The sequence below is a fragment of the Leptodactylus fuscus genome, chromosome 1 (assembly GCF_031893055.1).
Source record: "Leptodactylus fuscus isolate aLepFus1 chromosome 1, aLepFus1.hap2, whole genome shotgun sequence".
Taxonomy (NCBI): domain Eukaryota; kingdom Metazoa; phylum Chordata; class Amphibia; order Anura; family Leptodactylidae; genus Leptodactylus; species Leptodactylus fuscus.
This window is the reverse complement of record NC_134265.1, coordinates 150,335,079-150,362,653: the sequence shown is the minus strand read 5'-3', so window position 1 is coordinate 150,362,653 and position 27,575 is coordinate 150,335,079. Positions and strand designations below refer to the sequence as shown.

Sequence of the window (27,575 nt, the reverse complement as noted above, 5' to 3'; positions counted from 1 at the left end):
CATGGAGGAAGTAATAGACTTCCTTTAAGCATGTTATAGATATCCTCAACCTTGTAAATCAGGCTTTTAGGGAAGAATATCCCACCACTACATTGTCTGATGAAGCATGCACATTGTATGTACAATTCATTACAAATTGCACAATATCAAACCTTGATACTTACGCTGGGTTCACACCTGCGTTCAGGGTCTCCGTTCTGTGGTTTCCGTCTTCTGCATGCCAGAAGACGGAAACCACAGACCGGGTCCGGCCGTGCGCGGCGGTGAGTGTTTTGCGCTCTCCGCCGCGAAACCGGATTTTTTTATCCGGACACAGAGTACTGCATGTCCGACTCTGTGTCCGGATTATAAAACCCGGTTTCGCGGCGGAGAGCGCAAAACGCTCACTGCCGCGCACGGCCGGACAGCTTTCTCACCCATTCAAATGAATGGGTGAGAAAGTCTCCTGCAGGCTTCCGTCTCCTGCATCTGTTTTATGCAGGAAACGGAAACCTGCAATAAGGACCGACGACGCAGATGTGAACGAGCCCTAAGGGGACACTTGACACATAATACTAACTGAGCTCTTTTGGTATGTCTCTGCATGAAATCACAGGCATAGCTTGGTATGATATGACCCTCTATGAGTGCTTTACATCGTGTCTGTACAACATGGAGCTTGTATGTAGCTGTAATATGATCACATACATGAGCCCCTGCTTTAAACATACCTGGTCTTAAATAATATTTGGAATGTCAAGCTTTTAGAAATGTCCCGTGTACTAATTTATGGTTCTTGTATTTACAAATAGCCAATAGTTGCTCTTAAAATCACAAGTACTTTACCATGTCACCATTCCACTATGTCACCAGTCTACCATGCTGGATAAATTTCATTTTTCTAAGGTCTTATGCAGTCAATAGCTGAAGTTCGTGACCTACTTGTACCACCATATATTTCATACATATGATACTATTCTACAGATGCTTAAATTACATCTAAATTGTCCTAATTGGTTCTCAGCTTGTTAAAGGGAGTCTGTCACCAGAGCCCAGTATATCAGGCATCAATCTGCAGGGATGGAGTGACATGCTGGGTTCTGCTGACAGACTTCCTTTAGATGGTTGGTTTCCCCATAACTGTGCTTCATACAATTATAAAGATACAGTGACATAGTATGCTAAAAAATAAATATATATGAATTACAAAACAATTTAACCACCTCTCCTAAGCATATCAAACTGCTACCATCAGACGACAGAGCACATTACAGTGGTAAATAAACATCATTCCTCTGTTATGTATGACATTTCTGTAGATTTGGGGAAAAAAAATACTTTGAAGCCTTATGCAAATGAGGCAGATAGTGCACTGGGAGCGACACTGGGACTTCAGCAGTGCAGTCAGAATTGATCCTTCCACTGTTATGACATGATCAGTAAGAACAGTGCTCCTGGAGCTGAAAGCCCCACCACAGTGCACCAGTTGCATTAGATTATTTTTTCTTCAAATCTATAGAAGTGATATACATAACAAAGATATGTTGTTAGTCATTGTAATGTGCTCTATAATGTAGTGGTAGCAGCTAAATATGCTAGGAGGGTGGTAAGCCCCCTTTTAAAAACACAAACATTTTATCCATTGTTTTTACAGTATTTACTTACTTTTAATGGAATCTGAATTTCTAAATCTACAACAAAAAACAAAATGTACATTTCAATGTGAAGCGTTATACCAACTGCTAAAAAAAACTTAGCATCTAAATATCACAAATGATTTTAAAAAAAAAAGCATTTTTTCTCACTTTATGTTTTAGGGTTTGTTTTTTTTAATCATGTCTAGCTTTTCTTTCCCAACATCTAATGTGGTTAACCAAATTTTATCTAATGGACCTTTATTCTGCTTATCATAATTGCTTATCTTCCTTTTTCTTCTCTTGTCCATAACCATAAGAAGAAGGGATTATATGGCATATGTACCATTTCTGACTCCTTTCACTGGTAGGGGGAACAGAGGATGGGGCATGGGATTATAACTCATATTATCCTAACCCATAACCTAGAATTAAAAAACATACACTGATTCTTAATCGAGTATATTTACTAACCTTCAATAATAAAAGATTATATTAAAGTTATAACTGATACCAATAAATTTAAGTCAATAAGTATAATCAACTCAACTTTTTAGTCCAGTCAACCATATGCTTAGCCGTAAACTCAAGCATGATATTATAGAATTTTACCCAAGGTTATCAAACAAGGCCATGACAAAAACAAACAAAATATGAAGGGGGATTGGACAAAACACATCCTTGGTCTTCAGTCTTCCTTCAGGCATAAGCAAAGAACCCCTGAGGGCTTGTTCACATCTGCGTTGTGAACTCCGTACTTCAGGTTTCTGTTTCCTGCCTAAAACAGAGGCAGGAGACGGAAACCTGCAGGAGTCTCTCTCACCCATTCATTTGAATGGGTGAGAGAGATGTCCGGCCGTGAGCGGCGGTGAGCGTTTTATGCTCTCCGCCGCGAAACCGGGTTTTCTAATCCGGACACAGTCGGACATGCAGTACTCTGTGTCCAGATAAAAAAAATCCGGTTTCGTGGCGGAGAGCATAAAACGCTCACCGCCGCTCACGGCTGGACCCGGTCTGAGCTTTCCGACTTCTGGCATGCAGAAGACAGAAAGCTCAGAACGGACAGGTGAACGCTAGTGTGAACCTAGCGTTAGTAGTCCTCTTTTTGTTGTCCTAACCCTAGGCTATAAGCAGTAAACTTCCCCGAATGACCTAACAGTCACTGTGGCCTGGGGACATCTTTCCCCAGCAATAATGATCTACTGGATGGGGATGTAGCTCAATCCAAAGTCAGTTGCCATCTTGGGCAAATCTTTCCTGAGATTACTAAAACCGAGACTAAAATTTCCTTATAGTCCGATATCCTCATATTCTCTCAACATATTGGAGAAAGTCAGGCCATCTCCATGCATATAAGACCTATAAAACCTGTTGAGATTGGCAAAATCTGCTGACAATTATCTAATGTGAATGGCTACTCAGTATAAGACACTGGTACTGGGTAGGGGAATTATCACACTAGCCCTGTGTATATATACTGTATCTACATGCCAAGACACACATATATATATATATATATATATATATATATATATATATATATACACACATATATATACACAGTATATATATATACACAGTATATATATGAAGAGCTCAACGGAAAAATGGCCTAAGTCCACATTTTGTCATATTTCAAATTATTACCTAGAAAGCTTCTTTGTACCTCGTTCTATGCATTGGGTTTACAAGGTACCTAGGATTAATGACCTAAGTCCATATATTTCAATGCAGAAGAATTTACATTCAATGGAATAATGGCCTAAGTCCAATACAAACTTACTTACTTCACTCTCGTTGGTCATTTTTTCATTGAAATTGTGACTTCCGGTCTGTTGTTTATATTAGTGTAAAAACTTTGTCTTATTGTTTAAAAGGCTCTAAATCGACTTTTGCACATATTTAGCGCCGAAAAGGGAGGCAGGTAATTATTATTCTTCATCGTTTAATAATTTTTACGGTATATTTGACGATATTAGCATAAGATTGCACTTAAGCCGACTGCTGCGGCAACCATAAAGATACGTGTGCTGTAGCGCCTTCGATGTGTAAGCCATATTTAGCTGATTACATTGGATAGATATATTCCACAATAATGCCCGTTTGCTTTAGGCTAAAACTTTAAATTTCGTTTTTCTCACAATATTGATTTTTGGACTTAGGCCATTTTTCCGTTGAGCTCTTCATATATATATATATATATATATATATATATATATATATATATATATATATGTTACCTATATTAGTAACTGTAAGGTCCCATACACAAAACCAAGTGCTTCCAATGTGTGGATGAATTTGCAGCAAAATGCACTTGGATGACACTGGAATGAGTGACATCCGAATGCACTCCTATATATAGGGGTCTTCTTATTCTTTCTGTTCTGATGATGTGGAGTAGAATAGGGCCTGGTCTATAATCATCCATCTCGGAACAGAGTGTGTTGGGAATTCCCACAGATGCAAATGTATCACGGAATGCACTCGGATGACACTCGGACAGCACTACGAGTGTATTCCACTGCAATCTCAACCCCACATCGAATGTACACTTGGTTGTGTGCACCGGATTCAAATCTAAATATTTTATAAAGTGTCTGGCTTAAATCTGTGACTAGTCAGAATACACATATTACACCTCAGGGAAAATTCACACTCACAATAATAATGTCCATTGTACTCTCACAAGAGTGACTGATGAAGATGAAGCCCATTATGTCTGGCGTCTGTTGCCATTCACTCTTGTATAAAAAAAAATATACATCCTGTTTGCTACTTTTCAGAAGGTGATAAAACTTGAGGACTTTTCTTTAGTACAAAAGTAACATGACAGAAGAAAGTTTCCATCATGTCTTAGGATCATGCTCCATTTGCATCAGTCAGTCTATTGCAGTTATAATGTCCATTGCTCTCATTCTATGATGGACAGACAATAATAAAACAGACATTATTAAGGATTATATGAACTGGCCCCCAGATTTGGCTTCTGACCTGATGATGGATCATGCAATAGTTAACTGACCACGCAGACAGTTTGGAGAGTTAAACTGAAGGGAAAACAACATAGTAATGACAAACAAAATTTAGGAATCTAAAAAATAAAAAAACAAAAAAAAAAAACCACACACAACACAAAATTCCTGGATGTGAAAATGATAAACTTCTCCATAAAACCTGCCCTCTAGGTGTTTGTCAGTTTATGAAACCTCAAGACCCATGTCATTACAAGATTCTATTTCAGGAATAGTTTTCTTCCCATAAACAAGGCATAAGAAACCAAGAAGTGCCTGCAGACACCTTCAGGGTGTAGAATCTAAGGTAATATGAATATGGTCTACAGTCAGTACTTACAAAACCTCATGTAGATCCTAGCAATCTACATTGTAATATTCAGCACCCTTGAAATCCCACAGATCTTACAGTGGCTTGTCCATACAAACCATTTAAATAGTTCTGTACCGAGTTATACTTTCTTCTGTATAGAAATGTTCATATAATACACTTTTATTAGTCATACAGAGGAAGATGTTTCCCCACCATAGATGGTCTATGAGCCATAAACATGTCCAGATACACCTTGTGCAGTGAGGGCGGGTTCACATCTGCACCCCAGCCTCCGCTTTCAGGTTTCCATCTTCTGCTGACAGAAGATGGCAACCTGGTAGACAGTGTCCGGCCGTGAGCGTGAGCATTTTTTACTCTCCGCGGCGAAACCGTTTTTTTTTTTTTGACCGGACACAAAGTCCTACATGTCCGACTTTGTGTCCGGTTAAAAAAAAAAAAAAAAAAAAAAAAAAAAACGGTTTTGCCGCGGAGAGCACAAAACGCTCACAGGCGCTCACGGCCGGACAGTTTTCAAAGCCATTCAAATGAATGGGTTTGAAAACTGACTACAGGTTTCCGTCTCCTGTCCAGTTTCTCGGGCAAGAAACAGAAACCTTCAAAATGGAGGCTGGGTGCTGGTGTGACCCCGCCCTAAGAAAGAAAGAATGGGATGTTCTTGAAGTGGTACAAGTAAAAAAAAAAATCAGCCCATGTATGTCTGGCTTTAGAATGGACACTATTGACAGAAGATTATAATAAAAGCTACAAGAAAGTAGTGTATAAAGAAAAAAAAACCCATTGAATATATATCCTATCCTACTAATATTATAAATGTGAAAGTTTGTGTGTTTGGATGTTTGTTCCTCAATCACGCCAAAACGACTGCAATGGCACCCAGATTAGAACATAGGCTGGTTAGAATCACCGTCACGGACTGGGTGTCCCCACTGTGAGCCCCTAAATTATGTTGGTTGTACGCTAGAGGACCCAAGATGACGTCATCTCAGGTCCTCAAACAGTTGTCCAATAGGGCCACGGGCTGCAGTGGGCGGTGCTAGACAGGAAGAAGCCGGGCGCCGAGAGAAGTGAATTAACATGGCGTCTCAGCTGCAGTCCAGACAAACGCAGGCATGGAGCCTTGTTGTCGAGGCTGTGATGCGGCGGTCGGCTGCCCGCTTTCACTGAGTATGTTGGCGGCTGGGGAAAGTAGGACACACTTCGGCTGATGAACTTCTCGGCTGGACGCAGAGGTACATAGGCACATTGTGGGAGCACAGAGCAGCGGGGTGGGGGGGTGCCGAAAGGAGCGGGGGGGGGGGGGTGTTGGCGAGTGCCGAGAAGGGGGGGAGTGGGTTGCCGAGAGGAGCAGGGGGGGTGCATGAGGGCGCACGTGGGAAGTTGTGCAAGGGGAACCCAGTGGGAAGGCGGGCTGTGGACGCATGGGGAGCCCAGGGGCACACATAGGATGAAGAAGGGGGTCTGTAGGAAAGGAACATGCGGGAATGGGCACAGGAGGCGGAGGGCGCACAGGGGGGGAAGGGACCTAGGCGAAGGAGGGCTGGGGTGCAGGCGGAAAAGGGCAGAGGCGAGGGGGAGAAGGGTGGCCGGGGGCAAGCGGTAGGTGGCAGCGCGCAGGTGGACGGTGTAGGGGTGCACGGCGCCGATCACACACAACAGCACTTGGCTGACTATATGCGGCTCAGCGCTAATGCCGACCCGCAGATGAAATCACTGGCAGATGCTAGTGTAACTATATGTTGCTGTCAATTTACCCCAATACGATCCCCATCTCATTTGCCATCTGAATTTTATACACAAGCATATGTTTAGGACTGACTCATTCTGGCAAGTTTTCCTATATGTTATATCCAAATTATATCTTGTCTTGTCACTTCCAACCCACATAACAACCCACTTTTTACTTTGTGCTACTTGCAATCATATTACATAATCTCACCATACATCTCCTGCATCAGTTAGTGAATGAATACAGTTAGCACACTGAGCAAGGAATGAATGTACAAGATGCTTCATACATTGCCAAAGCAGCAGTGTGTAGGCGCGTCCTAATAATGTTCTATAAGAGGGTAATCTAGATACTCGAGTACTAGTGGAAAAAGAGCATGTGCTAAGTCTTTTGTACAGTGCCAAAGCAAAGTCTCTGATTTGGTGGTGATTATTGTACTTACAAGGAACTCCTCCTCAGCTGAGCCGTGCTATTGTGTAGCTCCTAAAGAAAGACCAGAAGATGAGGAGAAAATCCAGCACGCCATTAACCATTACACAGTAAAACACCTTCAGCATTGTACTGAGAAATTATATTATGCAATAAATACTTGTAAATGATTATTGAAAGTGCATAGAAAGTAACATCAAATGGAATGGGATTGATCAACAGAACTGCTCCATTATATTCTGGATTTTTATAGAAAATGAGGTTATGTAATAAACACAAAGCTTATTCAAAGAAGCACAGGACTTTTTCTTTCCTTAGAAAAGTAAACAAGACGGAAGAAAGCTTTGTTTTTACCATTAAAGTCACTGTGTGTTCCATCTGTATCCGTCATTTTATTACTTTTCAGAGTGGAAATGTGACTTTAGCCTGGGTTATAGTTTCCCCCAATATCCAATGTTTTGGGGAGCAATTCTTTTTACAGACCAGAGGTATGACTAGTAAAAATATTGACATAACAATTTCACAAAATATTGTAAAACCATAATTTTCAAGTCTTTCCTCATCTCTCTTTACCTCTTGGGAATGTCTTAAGTATTCATTTGTCTGTAATAGATTTCTTCCAATTTCTTGAGCCTTAAGTTGCTGCCGAACATAAGCCATGTGCTCCAATCCTGGTCAAAAATGAAAAAGAACTGTGTTTTGTGTCTTCATATGCAGCACACAATATCTAAAATACATATATACTATATACCAGCCCTGCTTTACATACTAAGAAATGGTATATAAAAATAAAAAGCAGTAGAATATATCATATAAGATTTATACTATTAAGCAGTACATACATTATGTTATAAAGATGCAAAATATATACCTTTCAGTATTTCTTAGCCTCCAGTCACAGAAAGATGGATAGGAAAGTGACCAGATATTTAGTTTAGTAAACTCTAGATATTATGAGACATATCACTGAAAACTGGAGGTGTCATTGTCTAATACACAAGATCTCAAACTATCAGATCAAGAGGATTATTAAAAGGGTTGTCAAGGATAAATTGACAATTCCTGGCTAAGTCCCCCAGGCCCCCAAAGGACATTAAATCTCTGAGATGATGGATAGGCACAGTAGGAGGTTACCTAAGGTGCCATTCAGGGGGAAGCACTAACTTTTAGATTGAACAACACACATACACTGGTCACACAAAGCTGATGCACACTGTTATGCATGGCCTGGGTGTGCACAATATGGAGTCTGTTCTTTGAACCCATATCATGCATGAACCCCTCACGACTTGCACAAACAGTTAATCAGTTCTTTCACATTTTTCAATAGAAATAAAATTGGTTACAGGGTTTTCTGAGATTAAAAGGGATCAGATTTTTTTCAGAAATTGCACAATACTAAAAAGGTTATAACTAGAGATGAGCGAACAGTAAAATATTCAATATTCGTTATTCATTTCGAATAGCCGCTCAATATTCGACTATTCGAACGAATATCGAACCCTATTATAGTCTATGGGGAAAAATGCTTTGTTTCAGGGAAACCCACCATTCGACTCAGGAGGGTCACCAAGTCCACTATGACACCCCAGGAAATGATGCCAAAACCTCTGCAATGCAACTGGGACAGCAGGGGAAGCATGTCTGGGGACATCTAACATGCCCAAGTCACAGTTTTACCCCACCATCACAGCCTATCAACTACACACTTTCTACACTCAAATAAACTTCTATCAAAGTGGGAAAATACCTGGAAACCTTCTTTCTTCTCCAAATGGATGAACAGAAACCCAAATTTAAGCTCAAGAAACATTAACAAGCACGCCTTTAAATCACGTTGCCCATGACAACCACAGATGGAATAGGCAATGGGAAATCCAATAGTAACCACCCTTAACTGTCATTGTGGAAGTGTGTGTGCGTGATGTGGTAAGACCTTCCAAAATTCACTTTTCTGGCCCTTAATGTGAGCCCTTCCAAATTAAGTTAGAGGCCCTTAAGCTGAGTTACCAGCAGAGATTGAGGCCTTTGATGTGACTTCAGAGTTTTAAGCCCTTTAAGTTAGTTCAGCCTTGCACCAGCAGAGTTTTTTGCCCTTAGGCCAGTTGAGCCTTGCACCAGAACATGCCCCGTAACATCAGGTGGGTCCTAAGTTCCACGCTTTGTACAAAGTTCTACTTGAACACTGACGCATGGACAAGTGCATGCGGCCAGGGACGCTACATCTCAATCATGGCACACTGGCTGAATGTAGTTGAGGCTGGGACCGGGTCGCAAACTGTGGCGGCCTGCCTTGTCTCCCCGCCCAACATTCTGGCAGGAGTGCTGAAACACCACCCTCCTCCTCCTCCGTTAAATCGACCCCAGCTACGAGCTGGAAACGCTGCAACACTGGCGTGGGGAGATGTCAGCAGGCCGTGCTGAAGCTCATCAGCTTGGGGGACAGACCGCACCCTGCCTCTGAGGTCAGGGATGCCATCCTGAATGATATGGCAATATTTTTTTCCCCGCTGCACCTGTGGCCAGGCATTTTTGTTGTGTGTGATAATGGACGGAACCTGGTAGCGGCTCTGGAGCTTGCCAGCCTCCAACACGGTCCATGCCTGGCCCACGTTTTCAACTTATTGGTGCAACTGTTTCTAATAACATACCCCAATCTACACAAGCTACTGGTTAAAGTGCGGTGCTTGTGCGCCCACTTTGGCAAGTCTACAGTAGCTGATGCTAGCCTCAATACACTCCAGCAACGCCTAAATCTGCCCGAAGCACCGGCTGTTGTGCGAGATCACCACACGCTGAAACCGTAGATACCATATGTTGAGCAGGGCGTGTGAGCAGCAGAGACTATTGATGGAGTTCCATCTCCAAAACCCAAGGGTTCATCAAAGTCAGCTCCCTCAGTTTCTGTACCATGAGTTTCCATGGGTGGCAGATTTATGTGAAATCCTATCCCATCCTTTCCACTGGACAAGAAACATTAGCATGCACTCATCACAATTCCTGATATGACAGCTGCATTAAGCAGGGTACAACGCAGACCAGGCCCGAGCACCAGGAACAGGTGTTACAATGGCTAGTGGATCATGCTTCCAGCTGCTTTTCCACCAGCCAGTCAGCCACTACCTGCAGTCGTGTTCATACCCAACAGTCTAACCCTCCTTCCCCCCAACATGGCCAATCTTCCCAACAGAGTCATCCCACCCTTGCCCCCTCCCAGGATCTCTTTACGGGTCCTTTTACTGTCTCTCCCTCTGTTGAACCACTTCCCGAATCACAGGAGCTACCAGGTGACTATGTGTGTACTGATGCCCAAACACTGGAGCATCCACCATCACCTGGCGATTTAGTGGTTGTGGACCCGCAACCAGCATTTTCCGTCCTCAGTGATGATGATGAGACACAGTTGCCATGAGGGCAGGCTGTTGTCATGTGCGGTTTGCAGTAAGAGGAGAGTGAGCAATTGGAAGAGGAGTTGGTGGACAACGAGGCCGACCAACCCTAAATTGACAGGGGTGATGTATAGCGGGGAAAGCAATGTAGAAGTGGAGGAAAGCTAAGCAGGAAAAAAAGGTGGCTAGAGGCAGAGGCATGAACTGGGGTGATGTCTAGGGGGCGAAAGCATCGTAGATGTGGAGGCAAGCTAATCAGGAAAAAAGGTGGCTAGAGGCAGAGGCATGGACTGGGGTGATGTCTAATGTCTAGGGGCGAAAGCAGTGTAGATGTGGAGGCAAGCTAAAAAGGTGGTTAGAGGCAGAGGCATGTCCAGAGGCAGCAAGGCCAAAGATTTTCCGTGTACTAGCCAATCATGCAAAACTCGCCCATGTTGACAAACTTATGAAAGATCTCCTCGTGTCTTTGAGGAGTCCAAGACGACGCACTTGTGAGTGTAACAATCCCGCTCCTGTGTGTGATGCAAGAATCCATCCTCGCTATCAGGGATAACGCATTGTACGCTGAGGAGTCAGGCATAGGAGCAGAACCTACCAGCAGGATAGTCAGTGCACACTCCTATCGGCTTCACAGCGTATATTGATGGGGTAAGAGGAGGATGACGAAGTGGCAGATGATCTCAATGTCACACAGGAGGCTAGCGTCACCCCCTGGCCAAACTACCGCCACTGAGGTGCCTAGTGTCACCAGTTCCATGACAAATTTAGTGCAGTTTGCACACTTTGCAAGTTGAAACTCAGTAGGGACTCTGAAAAGAGCAACCTCATCACCTTTTGCGTGCGCTATCATTTGGAGGGCAAGCCCTGGGCTCAGTGGGAGAGAGCAAACGCAGGACAATCGTCGCCCGGCATTGCCGACACTGACTCTTCCACTGTTTACAGTGCTGGTGCTTCAGTCTAGACCACTAGCCTGGACACCTCCACATCTGCCTCTGACACTTTGAGGAGTTCACCCTCATCCGCCCTTTTTGCCTGCACCATCATGCGCCTCTTCCCAGCCACTCCCCATCTCCCAGGCGTTTCATTGCAGGCAGAAGTACAGTGCAAGCCACCCACATGCCCAAGCCTTCAACGGCCTCATCTCAAAACTGCTGGTCCTGGAGATGTTGGCATTTATGCTAGTGGAGACTCAGGCCTTCCGTGACCTGATGGCAGCTGCAGCACCTCACTATGCTGCCCCTAGCCGTCACTACTTCTCTTGGTGTGCTGTCCCCGACTTGCGACACCACGTGTCCCATAATATCAGTGAGTTCCATGCTTTGCTCTAAGGTGCACTTGACCACCGACGTATGGACAAGTGCATGCGGACAGGGACACTACATCTCACGGCAGGCTGGGTGAATGTAGTCAAAGCTGGGACCATCTCACAAACCCTCCTTCGCCACCGTAACATTGACCCCAGCTGCGAGCTGGAAACGCTGCAGCACTGGCATGGGGAGACGTCAGCAGGCCATGCTGAAGCTCATCAGCTTGCCCGACAGAACACACACTGCACCCAAGGCCCAGGCATGTTTGCATATGTGATAATGACCGGAACCTGCTAGCAGATCTGTATTGACCAAAAATTGGATTAAGCTGATATAGCTTGACTGAATTGCTGTGTATCCCTGGTAGGTTTTGGGGGGTACAGCATTAAAAAATTGGATTGAGCTTATATAGCGTGACTGAATTGCTGTGTGTCACACTTAGCTTTTGGGGGTAGACTCCTAAAAATTGGATTGAGCTGATATAGCCTCATTGAATTGATTTGTTTCCCACCTAGTTTTGGGGGGAAAAACCATGGATATCTGGATTGAGCGTACATAGCATGACTGAATTTCGTTGTCTCCCACCTAGGTTTTGGAGGTAAAAACCGTGGATATCTGGATTGAGCGTACATAGCATGACTGAGTTTCTGTGTCTGCCACCAAGGTTTTGGGGGTGCACACCCTGGATATCTGGATTAAGCGTACATAGCCGGACCTAATTGCTTTCTATCCCTGTTTTGGGGTTTCACACAGCCTGAAAAGCACTGACTTTTTCTGTTTTCCTGTTTTGGGGTTACACAGCCTGAAAAGCACAGATTTTTTTCTGTTTTCCTGTTTTGGGGTTACACAGCCTGAAAAGCACAGATTTTTTTCTGTTTCTCTGTTTTGGGGTTTCACACAGCCTGAAAAGCACTGATTTTTTTTGTTTCCCTGTTTTGGGGTTACACATCGCCTGCAAAGCTGAGTTGAGCGTATATCGCTGGACTGAATTGCTCTGTCTCCCTGTTAGGTGTTTGGGGGGGATACGGCTTGGAAAGCTGGGTTGAACGTATATAGCTGCAATTATTTGTCTCCCTTTTTGGGGTGACAGCGGCTGCAAAGCTGTGTTGAACGTACAGTCCTATGAAAAAGTTTGGGCACCCCTATTAATCTTAATCATTTTTAGTTCTAAATATTTTGGTGTTTGCAACAGCCATTTCAGTTTGATATATCTAATAACTGATGGACACAGTAATATTTCAGGATTGAAATGAGGTTTATTGTACTAACAGAAAATGCGCAATATGCATTAAACCAAAATTTAACCGGTGCAAAAATATGGGCACCTCAACAGAAAAGTGACATTAATATTTAGTACATCCTCCTTTTGCAAAGATAACAGCCTCTAGTCACTTCCTGTAGCTTTTAATCAGTTCCTGGATCCTGGATGAAGGGATTTTGGACCATTTCTTTCTACAAAACAATTCAAGTTCAGTTAAGTTTGATGGTCGCCGAACATGGACAGCCCGCTCTCAAATGATCTGAAAACAAAGATTGTTCAACATAGTTGTTCAGGGGAAGGATACAAAACGTTGTCTCAGAGATTTAACCTGTCAGTTTCCACTGTGAGGAACATAGTAAGGAAATGGAAGACCACAGGGACAGTTCTTGTTAAGCCCAGAAGTGGCAGGCCAAGAAAAATATCAGAAAGGCAGAGAAGAAGAATGGTGAGAACAGTCAAGGACAATCCACAGACCACCTCCAAAGAGCTGCAGCATCATCTTGCTGCAGATGGTGTCACTGTGCATCGGTCAACTATACAGCGCACTTTGCACAAATAGAAGCTGTATGGGAGAGTGATGAGAAAGAAGCCGTTTCTGCACGTACGCCACAAATAGAGTTGCCTGAGGTATGAAAAAGCACATTTGGACAAGGCAGCTTCATTTTGGAAACAAAAATTGAGTTGTTTGGTTATAAAAAAAGGCGTTATGCATGGCGTCCAAAAAGAAACAGCATTCCAAGAAAAACACATGCTACCCACTGTAAAATTTGGTGGAGGTTCCATCATGCTTTGGGGCTGTGTGGCCAATGCCGGCATCGGGAATCTTGTTAAAGTTGAGGGTCGCATGGATTCCACTCAGTATCAGCAGATTCTTGAGAATAATGTTCAAGAATCAGTAACGAAGTTGAAGTTACGCCGGGGATGGATATTTCAGCAAGACAATGATCCAAAACACCGCTCCAAATCCTCAGGCATTCATGCAGAGGAACAATTACAATGTTCTGGAATGGCCATCCCAGTCCCCAGACCTGAATATCATTGAACATCTGTGGGATGATTTGAAGCGGGCTGTCCATGCTCGGCGACCATCAAACTTAACTGAACTTGAATTGTTTGTCCAAAATACCTTTATCCAGGAACTGATTAAAAGCTACAGGAAGCGACTAGAGGCTGTTATCTTTGCAAAAGGAGGATGTACTAAATATTAATGTCACTTTTCTGTTGAGGTGCCCATACTTTTGCACCGGTCAAATTTTGGTTTAATGCATATTGCGCATTTTCTGTTAGTACAATAAACCTCATTTCAATCCTGAAATATTACTGTGTCCATCAGTTATTAGATATATCAAACTGAAATGGCTGTTGCAAATACCAAAATATTTAGAACTAAAAATGATTAAGATTAATAGGGGTGCCCAAACTTTTTCATAGGACTGTATGTAGCTGCAATGAATTGCTCGGTATCCCCATTAGGTGTTTGGGGGGAAAGCCTGTGGAAAGCTCGACTCCTCTCCCTGCAGTATATAGCTCTGAAAAGAGCTGTTGTTTTTTTTCAGTTTTTCCCTGCCTACTAGAAGCTAATGCCTATCTAGCCCTCAGCAGATATGTTTCTCTCCCTATCTCTCACTGCAAATCTAACGAATATGGCCGCCGCTGTTCTTATAAATGGGAGTTCATGTTTTCGGCAGCCAATGGGTTTTTTCAATTTTTTTTTCAATGCCTACGTTGTCGTAGTTCCTGTCCCACCTCACCTGCACAGTTATTGGTGCAAAAAACGTGCCAGGGAAGGTGGGAGGGGATACAAATTTTTACTGCGTATGCCGCGTGGTGTTCGATTGGAAACGAATACCTCGAACAGCCTGATATTCGATTGAATGATGTTCGCTCATCTCTAGTTATAACTAAGAACTGATCCAAGCTTGATGGATTTTAACTGCATGCTATAACCCATTGAAGTTTTATGGAAATCGCAACACTGGATTTTTTTTTCTTACTTGCTGCCCTCAATGTGTCAACCTATCATATCCATGCATCACTAAGGTGAGCTGGACTAAACTTTGTCTTAGGCCGGGTTCACACGGAGTATTGTGGCTTGTCATTTGGTACGTACACTATTTTGCGGCCGTGATTTTGCGGCGTGTACGTACCAAATGACGAGCCACAATACTCCGTGTGAACCCGCCCTTATATTGTAAATACGTTATACGCGATATTGTACCTTTGCTGTATTAAAGTGAATATAGCTCTTAAGGGGTAGCATATCACTATAAAACATGGCAGCTTGCTACCAGAAATTGCAACACCCTTATCTCCCGGAGGAGTCTGCTCTGCTCTGGTCACTCCAGTGCAACAAGGCTGCAATATCAGACATAGCTTATGGACAAGAATGACTCCATTTCTGGCATAAAGAAACCATGATTCACTAATCTCAGACAACTGGAACTGCAATACTACGTACAGTCCAGGGATAATAGTGGCGCTACTAGAAGGAAAAAAGGGCCTTTTTGTACTAATATATTCTGTATATATATATATATATATATATATATATATATATATATATATATATATATATATATATATATACACACACTTTACTTTAAGCTTGTTCTTTAGAAGCATCTGTGCAGAAGAACATCAAGAACAAGTAAGGAATCTGCTCTGCTACAGTAGACACTTACTTGGGGAGATTAACGTATATTAAGAAAGAGATCATATTGTTTTGGTAGCAGCAGGTGGCCACTTACTTAGCTGATTAAAACTGGATACGGAGAGCCTGTTCTTGCTATATTCCTCCTCTTCATTCTTCAGGCTGCTGCATTCTGCCGGTCCAGAGCTCATCTGGGTGCTCTGGGAACAACTATCAACAGTAATCACCTGCAAGAGGAAACCGTCAGAAATAAGCCCAGACGTAGGATATCTTACCTATGCTGAAGAACATTTTATCTCCCAGTAACATCAGGTCATCAGGTCAAGTTAAACCTGCAGACAATGTTACTCCATCCCAGCAAATGCGGGAGTGATGTAACCGTCCATTTCTTCTATGTGCACATTACAAAATGGGTTTCCTAATCCTAAAGATTGTCTAACCCACACTAAAAACATTCATTCACTTAGGTAACCTGAACATAAAATCCAGCATAATAAATGGTATAAGATTTCTCCGTCACTGTATTGTTTTCTTCATTTGCTACAGCTGCCAAAACAGAAATTAAAAAACAAAAAAAAGTGAGAATTTGGGACTTTCAAATGGATTTTTGTCACATAGTATTATGCCTTATTAAACAGTACCGAGAACCAAGATTGATTGGGCCCATCAGCTAAAATTGTTCTGGAAGCCCACCCTCCAACATCTCCCAATGTCTTCTGCTGGTCCATTATTGTGCAAGAGTCTGGGCTCACCGGAGAATCCTCAGATACTCTTTTGGGCTAAACATACACTGACAGCACCCCTGTATTCTGCCATTAGATTTCACATCACAGGGCACTTCTTGCTTTGGCTTATACTGTTAAATGTAACCCACAGTGTCTACAAAGGAATCCAGCATCATAAAAGTAAAGTAAGTCAAGGCAGTCAGTTATTCAAAAGTTTCATCTCTTTCCAGAATCCTCATCTTTTGGCAAGTGTTGAGAGTGGTTACAAAGAGTGTCTTTTGATTTGTATGGACACTGTGTAATGCCTAATTTCCCATCTGGAGATACCATAGGGAATATATATATACTGAAAACAATTGTTGCAAATTATCCTGCAAATTCTGTGGCAGAATACTTCCCACAAGGGCTTACAATCTATGAGGAAACAGGGATAGAGACAGTAGATGAGGGGGATAACATACTGGGGTCTAGGATTGAGAGGGGAGCCTAGCTAGGAACCAGGAATACAAGGGCTAGCCATGTTGGGATCGAGAAAAAGGAATCATGCTCGTGGCCACCATTTAAAGGGATACCAAGTGTGAGAAGATGGCAGGCAGGGTGCTGGAGTCCAGATTTATTAGCCCCAGCTTTCTGACATATGTGTGGTCCAGGGTGGATCTGGAGTAGGCCTCAGCCCAAGCTCATTACTGGGCCAGAAAAGGCTGCAGCTCTTGCATTGCAGTGCATTTCCATGAGGTGAAAGGAGGTGTATGGTTCTGTCCTGTATCCCTGAGTCCGGTGAGACAGTGTGGCACCTGTGTTGTTTGTGTGGCTGGAAGAAAGCCACACGTATAGTTAGGTCATCAGTTCTGTTTAGCTAGTGGCTCAGATCAGCAGGTATTTATTTTGTTTTTGCCGAAGGTAAGGCTGTATTTTGTTTTGTTTATTTTGTGCCTGAAGTGAAGGTTTATTTATGTTCCTGTTTTTTTCAAAAAAAAAAAAAAAAAACCCAGATTGCTGCACATTTTGTGTCCCGGTCTTGACTTTTGGATCCACACTATTGCTTCTACCGAGCTAACTTTCCCCAAGCTAAAAATGAGAGTGAAATTATGATCTAGACCAAATTTTAAACAATTACTAAACTGGGAACTCGAAGGGGAACCATATTGATGACCACAATTTTAAAGGGATACCATGCTTTGGATCAGGAAAGAGAGGTAAAGCCATGTTGACAGGGTGCAGCTAAGAGGGGCAAGTGCCTCATGCAGCACCTCATGGAATAAACCGGGAAGGGAGGGGGGATGTGCATTCTTTTTTAATCGACCACTACTTATTAAATTATATTAGTAGTTTTACTGGTGAGCCCTAAGCATCCCAGACCAACACTGGTTTTGGATTTTTCCTGGGTCACCTCAGCATATTTTCACTGTCAGATCTTCTTCTCACCACACAACCAACACAAACTCATGAAACCCTTTAAAAACATCAAATCCATATTCATTGCTCCTGCCCCTCCTCCACCTTTTCAATGAATTATGGAGTGCTTGTTCCATATGTAACAAACAAGATTAAACCAAAAATCTTTTCTTTTTTCACAAACTTTCTTTTCTTGGTATCACTGAAATATGACTGACACCATATACTGTGTTCCACTCCATAGTAAGTCTTCATCAAAGGTCTATTTCACCACAGTTGTATCGTCCTATACAACAACCCCAGTTCAGTTAAACAGTTATTTAATACTTTTAACTTCCCTTCCCATCATCACTTATCTCAGCTGAGGACTTTGATGGTGTCAATTTTTGTTTTTCAAATAGGAGTCAGAGAGAGAGGCTTAACCAATACCCCCACAAACACTCTATTCAACTATTTGGTGCTCTTCTTCCAACCTGCTTCTCCACCATCAACAATGAAAAGCTCTCCATCCTAGTTTCAAAATCCCACCTTATCACCTGTACACTCGAACACCTCACCCCTAAATTCACTGAAGTCTTTACTCCTGCTCTAACCCACCTCTTCGACCATCTTCAATCATCTCTAAAAAGTGGTGCCTTACTTTCTGATTTTAAACATGCCATGTCCAGCCAACTCACCCTCTCACACTGCTTCGATATACCTCAAAACTCCTTGAACACTATGTCCACTTTGAAATATCCTCTTATCGCTCATCCAACTTACTCTTTCACTGACTAGTCAGGCCTCCGACCCAGTCACTCCACAGAAACAGCTCTAACCAAAGTCATAAAGATAACTGACTGCCAAAGACAGATGACACTACTCTGTTGTCCCCCTCCTAGATCTTGTCTTCATGTTCAACACAGTTAACCACTATCTTCTTACAAATTCTTCATACCTTAACAGTTATGGTCCTCTCCTATGATCTCTTCATACATCAACCACACATTCAGCATCTCTTACTTAACACCACCTTCTCACCATGCCCACTTTCTGTAGGAGACCCCTCACTTTTTCCATATACACTCTCAGACTCAATTCACAGATTGCCATGGTTTTCAAAGTCATTGTTATGGTGACAACACTCAAATATATTTATCTGGCCCCGTCATTACAGCTTTGCTGTCCAGAGTTCCAGAGTGTCTAGCAGTCATAGGCTCCTTCCTCTCCACTCTTTCTCAAATTCAACATGGAGAATATGGAATTAATCATCTTCCCCCCACCTTACACAGCCACCCTACAGTACCCATCTATCAAAAATCATGGTGCCATACTTACCCCAGACCGTTGCCTGGGTGTAACCTTTGATTGTACCCTATCCTTCAAGCATCACATCCAAGCCCTCAATAACTCCTTTGGCCACCAACTCAAGAACATTCATCAAATCAGCTCTTTCCTCACCCATTAAACTACAAAAATGCTAGTCCATGTCCTCATAATCTCCCACTTAGACTACTGTAACACCCTTCTCTATTTAGTTCATAGTTTCCTTGATACTTCCAGTAGCCATCTCAGGAATTGGCTCACAAATCAGCAGAGGTTCATTTTAATTCCTTTTTTTTATCCTTAGAAATGGGCATAAATATGATATACGACAACATCTTAACTGTTGGAGTGTTGGCATTGCTTATACAGTGCAGTGTGAATTCTCTAGAATGTATGAAGGTAAAACAATTCAGGAAATCACAAGACTCCAGACATTTAAATTGTATTCGAAATAAGGAAGACGTTCTCTTATCACGGCACATAACATACTGTCTTAACGGTAGCTGGAACTGCTTGAAGTTTTAGGCCTATGGGGTTATCCTCCTCAGTGGAAACCTCACAGTCTTCCTGGTGTCACTGCTACTTATTTTAGTTTCTTGATGGAGTGACAGGGTTTGGCAAAAAGTGACATATGGTGATAGAGTCTAACAGAGGGCAATAGGGGGAAAAAAAGAGAATAACAGAGTGACAAGGGTGGTAGGGGATACTAGAGTGGTAAGATGTTACATAATTTAGAATATAACAGAAGGTGACAAGAAGACATAGGTGGATATAGGAGCTAATGGAGTAACAGGCCATGGGTTAAAAAGTATTAGCTCAAAAGTCAGAACCTTTGTAAATCTACTGCAATTCTACTATGGTTGAACCCAGCCTTTGGGTTCAAGTTGGGATCTGAATTGGGGCATATTTTATCTGTGAATTTGCAGCCTCATTCTGCTGTGAATTTGAAGTATAGGGTTTAATTCCACAGAAAAATCCATATGAAACACATTCAAACTTAGCTGTGGGTTTGCAGCACATCAAAAGCTGTAAGTAAACCTTGCATGTAGGGTTGGGCAATTAAAAATGTAACCAAAATTGTCTGTAACCTCCATTAATCAGCGTGAATTTGCTGACATTGATTATAGCAATTATTTTGCATCCATGCCATCCTATCTCACAATGCCATTGGTTAATGGATAGGTCACTAACTGTACATAGTCCAATATGGACTGCTGTTTTGTAAATAACGAAAACCAAAATTAAATGGTGCAGCGTGACACATACATAGGGAGCGTGGCTTGTAAAAAAGGGGAGTTTCCTAAAATAATCATTCATTAATCGTAATCTAGGTAAAACGTTCAAGTAATGCTGATTTTGATTTGGGTCATAGTCGCCCAGCCCTAGTTGTATGTAACACAGCTGTCACCACCATCACACAATGACAGTGTGACAAGCTTTCTATGAGTCTAAGTAGTCAATACTAAGATTGCCAGTGTCCTAGACCAATGATACTGTGCTTAGTATCTGTATAAACAGCACAGTCACTTATAAAAGGAAAATGATTGTTATTTTATGGCCAGTACAATTAAAACATGTCAGGCATTGTGACAAATTATTTTTAAGAGTATACTTAGTCATTTCTTAATATAGTAATGGTTACAATTGCTTTGTCGGACTTACAGGCACTTGAAGTGGTGTTTGCTTTTTCTTCTCTTTGTTTGATCTTCTAAAAGTGTTCCGTATTTTTTCTCTAGCCCTTGCAACGTGACGTATCTCAGAATATTTAGCAATTTCTAAAAGAAAAGAAAATTAAACATCTGTATCAAAAGGTTATGCTTAAGCATATAACTCTGCACCCATACTGTACACTAACAGTATTGAGCATCAATAATGGGGTTCCAGGAGGTTATTTGTATTTAATACAACAGCATACCTTTTATCATACTTGTCTTTCCATCTTTCTTATCTTTTTGACCCTTAAAACTAGTTTTATTGAAATTCCAGTTCTTATTAAGATGGTTGCCCCAGAATGAGGTGCTTTGCTGTTGGTCATCTTTTGTTATATCCTTACTAGTGCTATGAGAATGTGTACTTGTGTCCTTGAGGTGGATAACTTGATCAAAGCTATTTAAGCATTGACAATCCTCACAGTGATTGGGGTGAATACATCGTCTTTGGTTCTTGCCACCATTAAAAACTCCAACTTCACCTTCTTCTGAAAATGCCCAGTTCACAAAACCTCCTGTGAAATTTTCACCAACAGCTTTCACATTATGTTGGTCTACAATTATTTCTGGAATCTTTAGCTCATTATTGATTGCCAGCTGCATATTATTATTATTCTCTGAATCCTCCTGCTCACTAGCATTATGGTCAGTTGGAGGGATACAAAGATTATATTTGGTTTCACCATTAATAACTTCTGGAACAGAGAAGTCTAAAACAGGTTCATCAGAGTAGGACTTCCTAACGGGAGTAGAAGGAACTAGTAAAAAATTTCCATATTGTGAAGTAGGCTTACATTCTAATGATATACCACAACTTTTGGTGTCACCTTCTGTCTCAGTTTCTTTTGTTTTACAATGTTCTAAAGAAAATGCTTGCTTAGAAGGATCATGGCACTCTGAAGGCCACTGACTCCTCGCCAATGTCCTCAGCAGTGATGGCGGCATGCTGTAATAATTATATTGGCTATTGTTTTTAGAACATGTGACATTACTCCAACTATGAGGTATCTTCTTGCATGACAAAGTTTTGTGATCTTGTATAAAAGCCTCTTCTACTTGTAATGTATCCACTGCTGAGATTACTTTCAGTGTATCCACTGTCAAAGCTGAAATGTCTTGTAAGTGTCCCAGCTGACTATCCAAAGTTACCAAGGAGTCCTTTATGTAGAAAACTTTCTCATTCATCTCCTTGAGCTGCAAGAACATTTCTTCAGTTCTGTGAAAAAAACAACATAGCATGCATTAAACTAAGACACTAAACTTCTGAACAGAACACTCACAAGTAGTCATATTACTATTGTATTGTGTTTTGCTTGGCTATCTCCATCAGGCCCTGCGTCCTAAAAGGGTTAAACATTATTCTCTATTTTATACATGGCCAGGGTAGTTAGTGGAGAATGGGGCTTACGGGATCATGTCGGGGTTGTTTAGTTATTGAGCTCCCTGCAGCATTTTGGACTAGTTGAAGGCAATATAGTTCTTTATCTGGAAGACCTACTTATAGCGCATTACAGTAGTCCAGACTTGAGGTTATAAAGGCATGGACTAGCATTGAAGCATTGAGAGATTTTTTGAAACAAGATGTTTGATGTTTGCAATGTTCCTCAGGCGGAAGTATGAACATTTGATATTGGAGGATATTTAGTTCTTGGGAGACAGTTTCCCATCAATAAGTACGCCCAAGTTTCGTACATTGTCTGTGCTTTTGAAAGGTTGTGTTTCTTAGCTGGTGGATTTCATTTTACCATTAAAGGGGTTGTCCAGGAGATATATATATATATATATATATATATATACACACACACACACACACACACATACAGGGTGTCCCAAAAAATGTATACACATTTTAGCAGCTGATAACTCAATTATTTATTCTTTCTTTACAGACTGAACCCATTAAACCGAGTGATGGCATACAGACTTGACTTTGAAGAAAGGAAATTTATTCTAAAATGCTACTGGAAGTATGAAAACGCAGTAGAAGTGCAAAGACAATTTAGGAGGGAGTTTAACAAAGAACCACCTACACGAATTACCATCACTAGAATTAGAGAGAAGTTTGAAGCGGATGGAACTGTTCAGGACGTCCATAGGAAGCGTTCCGGAAGACCACGTACCTCGACAAGCCCCATAGCAATATATATGAAGGCTTGTTGTTGAATTGGTAGGCACAGTCCATTGCTGTTGAGCAAACATGTGTGGTTCAGTATGAGGGTTTTTTACAACTCAGTTTAATCCAGTGTGTATCTTGGTGTAGAATTGCCATCAAGCTGTTTTGATCAAATGAAGATGTCAGGAATGGGAAGATAGATCCTTCTATATTTCTTTGCTTAAATGTGTAGGGAGTTAGAAATTCTCTGTTATAATGGAGTAAGGAAGTCAGTGGCTGCCATCTTAGCATCCTTCCCCCTGATTATATGCGCTAATGTCTTCCATGGTCAATGAAAGAACCAGTGATATAGCCCCATCAATAAGTTAGGGTAGGTCATACTGTATCCTGGAAATGTTATATCCAGTAGTGCATCTATAGGAAATACACAACTACAGTAGAAGTTGGACCAGGGCCCTGGTGCCTGACAATACTGAAAAGCCTGTGTGCCACATAATTGCCCTTGATTGAATTGGCAAAATCTTTGTGTGATTTTAACATTGTTGACCAGCTCAATTGACAGGTCAACAATTCACAGGTCACTGTGCTAGAGGAATAAACCTGAAAATAAAAATACCTCAAAAAACACTCCAAAAACCGCCTCATGTCAAAAAACACTCCAAAAAAAAAAAAAAAAAAAAAAGAAAATTCCTTAGGGTACATTCACACAACTGATACGCTGCCTGATTCTGAACGTTAAAACATGTTCAGAATCAGCGCGTATAAAGCAGATCCCATTCATTTCAATGGGAGCCGGCATACGAGCGCTCCCTATTGAAATGAATGGGCTGCTTTTTTCACTACGAGCGCTCCCATTGAAGTGAATGGGATGTGCTCGCGTGTACGGCTCGGAATGAGCTGAGCTAGCCGTACACGCAGCGCTTCCCATTCACTTCAATGGGAGCGCTTGTAGTGAAAAAAGCAGCCCATTCATTTCAATGGGGAGTGTTCGTATGCCGGCTCCCATAGAAATGAATGGGAACTGCTGTATACGTGCTGATTCTGAACGTGTTTTAACATTCAGAATCAGGCAGCATATCAGTAGTGTGAATGCACCCTAAAGCAGATATTTTTCCTGACTAAATTCCTCGACCACCTAACAACGTGTGAACTAGCCCTTACGGTCCCGGGCCCCAGACTTTTCTCCTCCTCCTTAGGGAACTGGGCCCATGACTTGGGTGTCTCCCTCTCTGACTCACACGCAACCAAAATGTACTGAGGGCTTTTGACAGGTCAGGGTCATCTGAACGGAAAGGTGTTTTCTCTTTGTAATTTGGTGCCTTCATTGCCAAGGTATCACTGTTTAAGTCAATATGCAAATTAGCTTTTTGCCACAATAAGGATATTACTATTGTGCCAAAGTGATAAGCAGCAATGCCCCTGTTGCTTTATCTGCAGGGCTGGGTTCATATTCCGGATTCTGGTGACAGACTCCATTTAACATCGCCTATCTAGTCCCGACTTGTTCTCCATTTCTTCTTTTTTCTTCTTCTTCTCTCTCATTTCCTTCTCCCTTCCTTTCATTCTGCTTCCTCTACACTTCTAATCCCTTTTTCCTTTTGCTTATGTCTTCATCTATTCTTCTTAACGCTCTTAGATTCTACATTGTAGAGCTCCATTTCTTTTATTTATTGTTCTGACGTCACCCTGCGGCATTTTCTTCAGTGCCTACATTCCCCTACATGGGTCCAATATTGTTTACTTATTTTTTATATTTCAAAAATTTTATAAAGAATTTAAGAAAAATAATTAGCAAAATGTGGTATTCGATTCAAATGTGAAGAAAGCCTTATTGGTACTGTTATTGGAAGCAGCAATTGCATTACATACAATATGAGGAATAGATGCTATTACTCATTGTTTTTTGTTGTTGTTGTTTTTTTTTTTGTTTTGTTTTTTAAAAGGCTCACTGGTACTCAAAACCATACCTTAGTGATGTAGCGCGAATCCTTTCACTGTCGCTTGAATGTAAACTTTCATCCTTCTCATGCAAATAAGTTTCCACACATCTTTCCTCAAAGTCATGGAGTTTTCTCAATTCATCATCACTAAGATAAAGCTCTTTATAAAAAATAAAAAAAATCATTTAATGGTTTTTAATAAAAGGGGATACAGAGTGTTAGGAAACAATAAGAACAATAAAGCAAGACAATGATAAAATATTGAAGCAAGTATGAAATTTGACCACAAGGTGGCAGTAGTGCTCTTCCTAGAAAGACATTTAGAAGCATGGCGCTAGGTCTGGTGAGGTAGGAGTCTGTTTGATATTTGTAACAACAATGAGATTCCCAGTGATACATTAGAAGTGAGCCTGTGAATGTCCACATTGTACAATAATGTCAGCACGGAGCTGGATTTAATTAGGCAGTTTAAAAGGATGAAAACAAAGCTGAACTGTGGGTTGCAAGTGTGTTAATCACAGGGAAAATACAGGTTTCTACAGCTCGCTACAGTCAAAGCAAGCCATAAAGCCCTGTAGAATAGAGCTACTGATTAAACACATCAAGGCATGGGGCGAATTTACATTTTCCCACTGACTACACTGCTACTTCATGTCCGTCGGGCCTTTGGGGTTTCTTTAATTTATAGAACAGTTTACGGTTAAGGCTGGATTCACAAGGAGCTCATCGAATGTCAAAATGTATCCACAGGCTCCATTCACCAGAGGCCAAAAGAGTATTAGAAAAGATATATGTTGGTAAACATTTTCCTGTTTGAAATAGCACTTCTACTGCCTTTTCCAAATCAACAAATCCACGGACATACACTGCAAACATAGTGTAAAAGTACCCCTAGTATAAGAGATCTTAAAGAGAAAAAACTAAAGATTCATTCATTCATTCAAGGTATACAGCTTGCCAAACACATATCTCCCAACTGTCCCGAATTCAGAAGAATAGTAACGGATTCCGGGTTCTGTCCCGCAGTCCCAGGCAGCATGTCCAGGATTCAACTTATCTGTGTCTGGAGAGGACACCGATGAGTTGAATACAGTGGTGAAGCAGGAGTGGACAGCTCCTGCCTCACTACTGTGCCCCCTATATGCTCCGGGAGCTGTAAGCGCAAGGTGATGATGTCACTCACATTGAGTCTGCAGCTCCCTGAACACTCCGGGACAAGACACCTGAGACAGAGCAGCACAGGTGAGTATCAGTGGTTTTTATGTTAAATTTTGGCAGATGAAGAGGGGATATTAAACTGTGGGGGCAGATGGAGGGGGGACAAACTGGGGGGGGCATATGAAAGAGACAATAATCTGGGGGGAAGATAGAGGACGAGATTAAACTTTGGGGGCAGATAGAGGAGTATTAAACTGCGGGGACAGATGAAGACAGACACTAAACTTGGGTCAGCTGAAGGAGGGCATTAAACTGAGGGCAACTGCAGATGGATATTAAACTGGGGGCAGCTGGAGGGGGGACAAAGTCTCCCTCTATTTGCCCCCAGTTTAATGTCCCCCTCCAGTTGCCCCAGTTTAAACTACTTGACTGTTTCAGATCACCAGTACCCCTGTCTCTTGTGATCTTACAACACATCTGCTACTTCATCTGCTAGATTGCCTGTTATATGTCCTATATAAAACAGTCTGATGTTAGAAGTATATTATCATAACAGATTCCTTAAGGACACACTTCTATTCTCCACTGAACACTAAAACAAACACAACACGTAATTATGGAAGTATTAATTACTTACTTAATCCAACATCACCTTCATCTTGGTCATTCTCAATGTGATAGTGATGCTGGCAAAGGCGTTGGATGAGCAGATATATATGGCTCAGCAGGATAAATGGGGGAGGAAGCCATGGCTTATCATGGTACATCATGATATATCGGTAGCGGTTATACTTCCACAGTTTGTGAGATATAGATTTCATCGCCATATAGACATTACTAAACAATAAAATACAAATAAAAGTTGTTATATGGATAAGGTCACTGATACACTTGATTTGGATAATCTATAAAATAGTTGTGAGTGCTCATGTAGGCATAACCCTACTGAATAGTCAGTGTTGCCCCCACATATAGAAAAGGGTGTTTTGGTAGGACACACAGACAAAAAAACAAAAATGCACTATAAAGAAGTCCCTGCGTCCAATAAGGCAGACTCATGACTGCCCCCTATATAGTAGGCATAACATAAAAACCAAAAGTATGATGGGAAGCAGTCAAATAAAAGACAATGAGGAGGACACCCATCCGTCACAAACAAATAGTCTAATGAACATGACAAGGGTTGTTGGGGTAGGAAAAGAGGGAAGACAAACTAAGAACCGAACAGCTGGCCCAAATCCCACAAAAGGCAGCCCCCTTGTTCCACCTTTAGGACACCTAGGGAATTCCAATTGGCACCTACTTATAAAACGAAATCAGCAGGTTGACCATGATGATGTACTGAATAAAAAGGTAGACAGCTTGCAGGAATGGGGTGATGAATGAGCCAGGAGGACAATCTGGATCTTCTTCACAAGCTGGAACCATGTGCAAAAGACATACATGAAGGAATTATAACCTTATTCTACAACACAGTATAACACTATAATCACTAATGTTACAGTAC

The 27,575-nt window shown here is 41.7% G+C and overlaps 1 protein-coding gene across 1 annotated transcript in view; it reads right to left on the bottom strand.

Moving 5' to 3' along the window:
• TRPM6 (transient receptor potential cation channel subfamily M member 6) overlaps positions 1-27,575 on the bottom strand; it is a 150,228-nt gene that overhangs the window by 51,060 nt on the left and 71,593 nt on the right. Inside the window, exons 23-31 of the mRNA XM_075278405.1 lie at positions 27,372-27,486; positions 26,706-26,905; positions 24,938-25,070; positions 21,064-22,073; positions 20,811-20,923; positions 15,821-15,950; positions 7,690-7,787; positions 7,130-7,170; positions 1,645-1,670 (exon numbers count right to left, since the gene is read on the bottom strand). Of these exons, the coding sequence (XP_075134506.1) occupies positions 1,645-1,670; positions 7,130-7,170; positions 7,690-7,787; positions 15,821-15,950; positions 20,811-20,923; positions 21,064-22,073; positions 24,938-25,070; positions 26,706-26,905; positions 27,372-27,486 (1,866 nt within the window). The remainder of the gene's footprint in view (positions 1-1,644; positions 1,671-7,129; positions 7,171-7,689; positions 7,788-15,820; positions 15,951-20,810; positions 20,924-21,063; positions 22,074-24,937; positions 25,071-26,705; positions 26,906-27,371; positions 27,487-27,575) is intronic.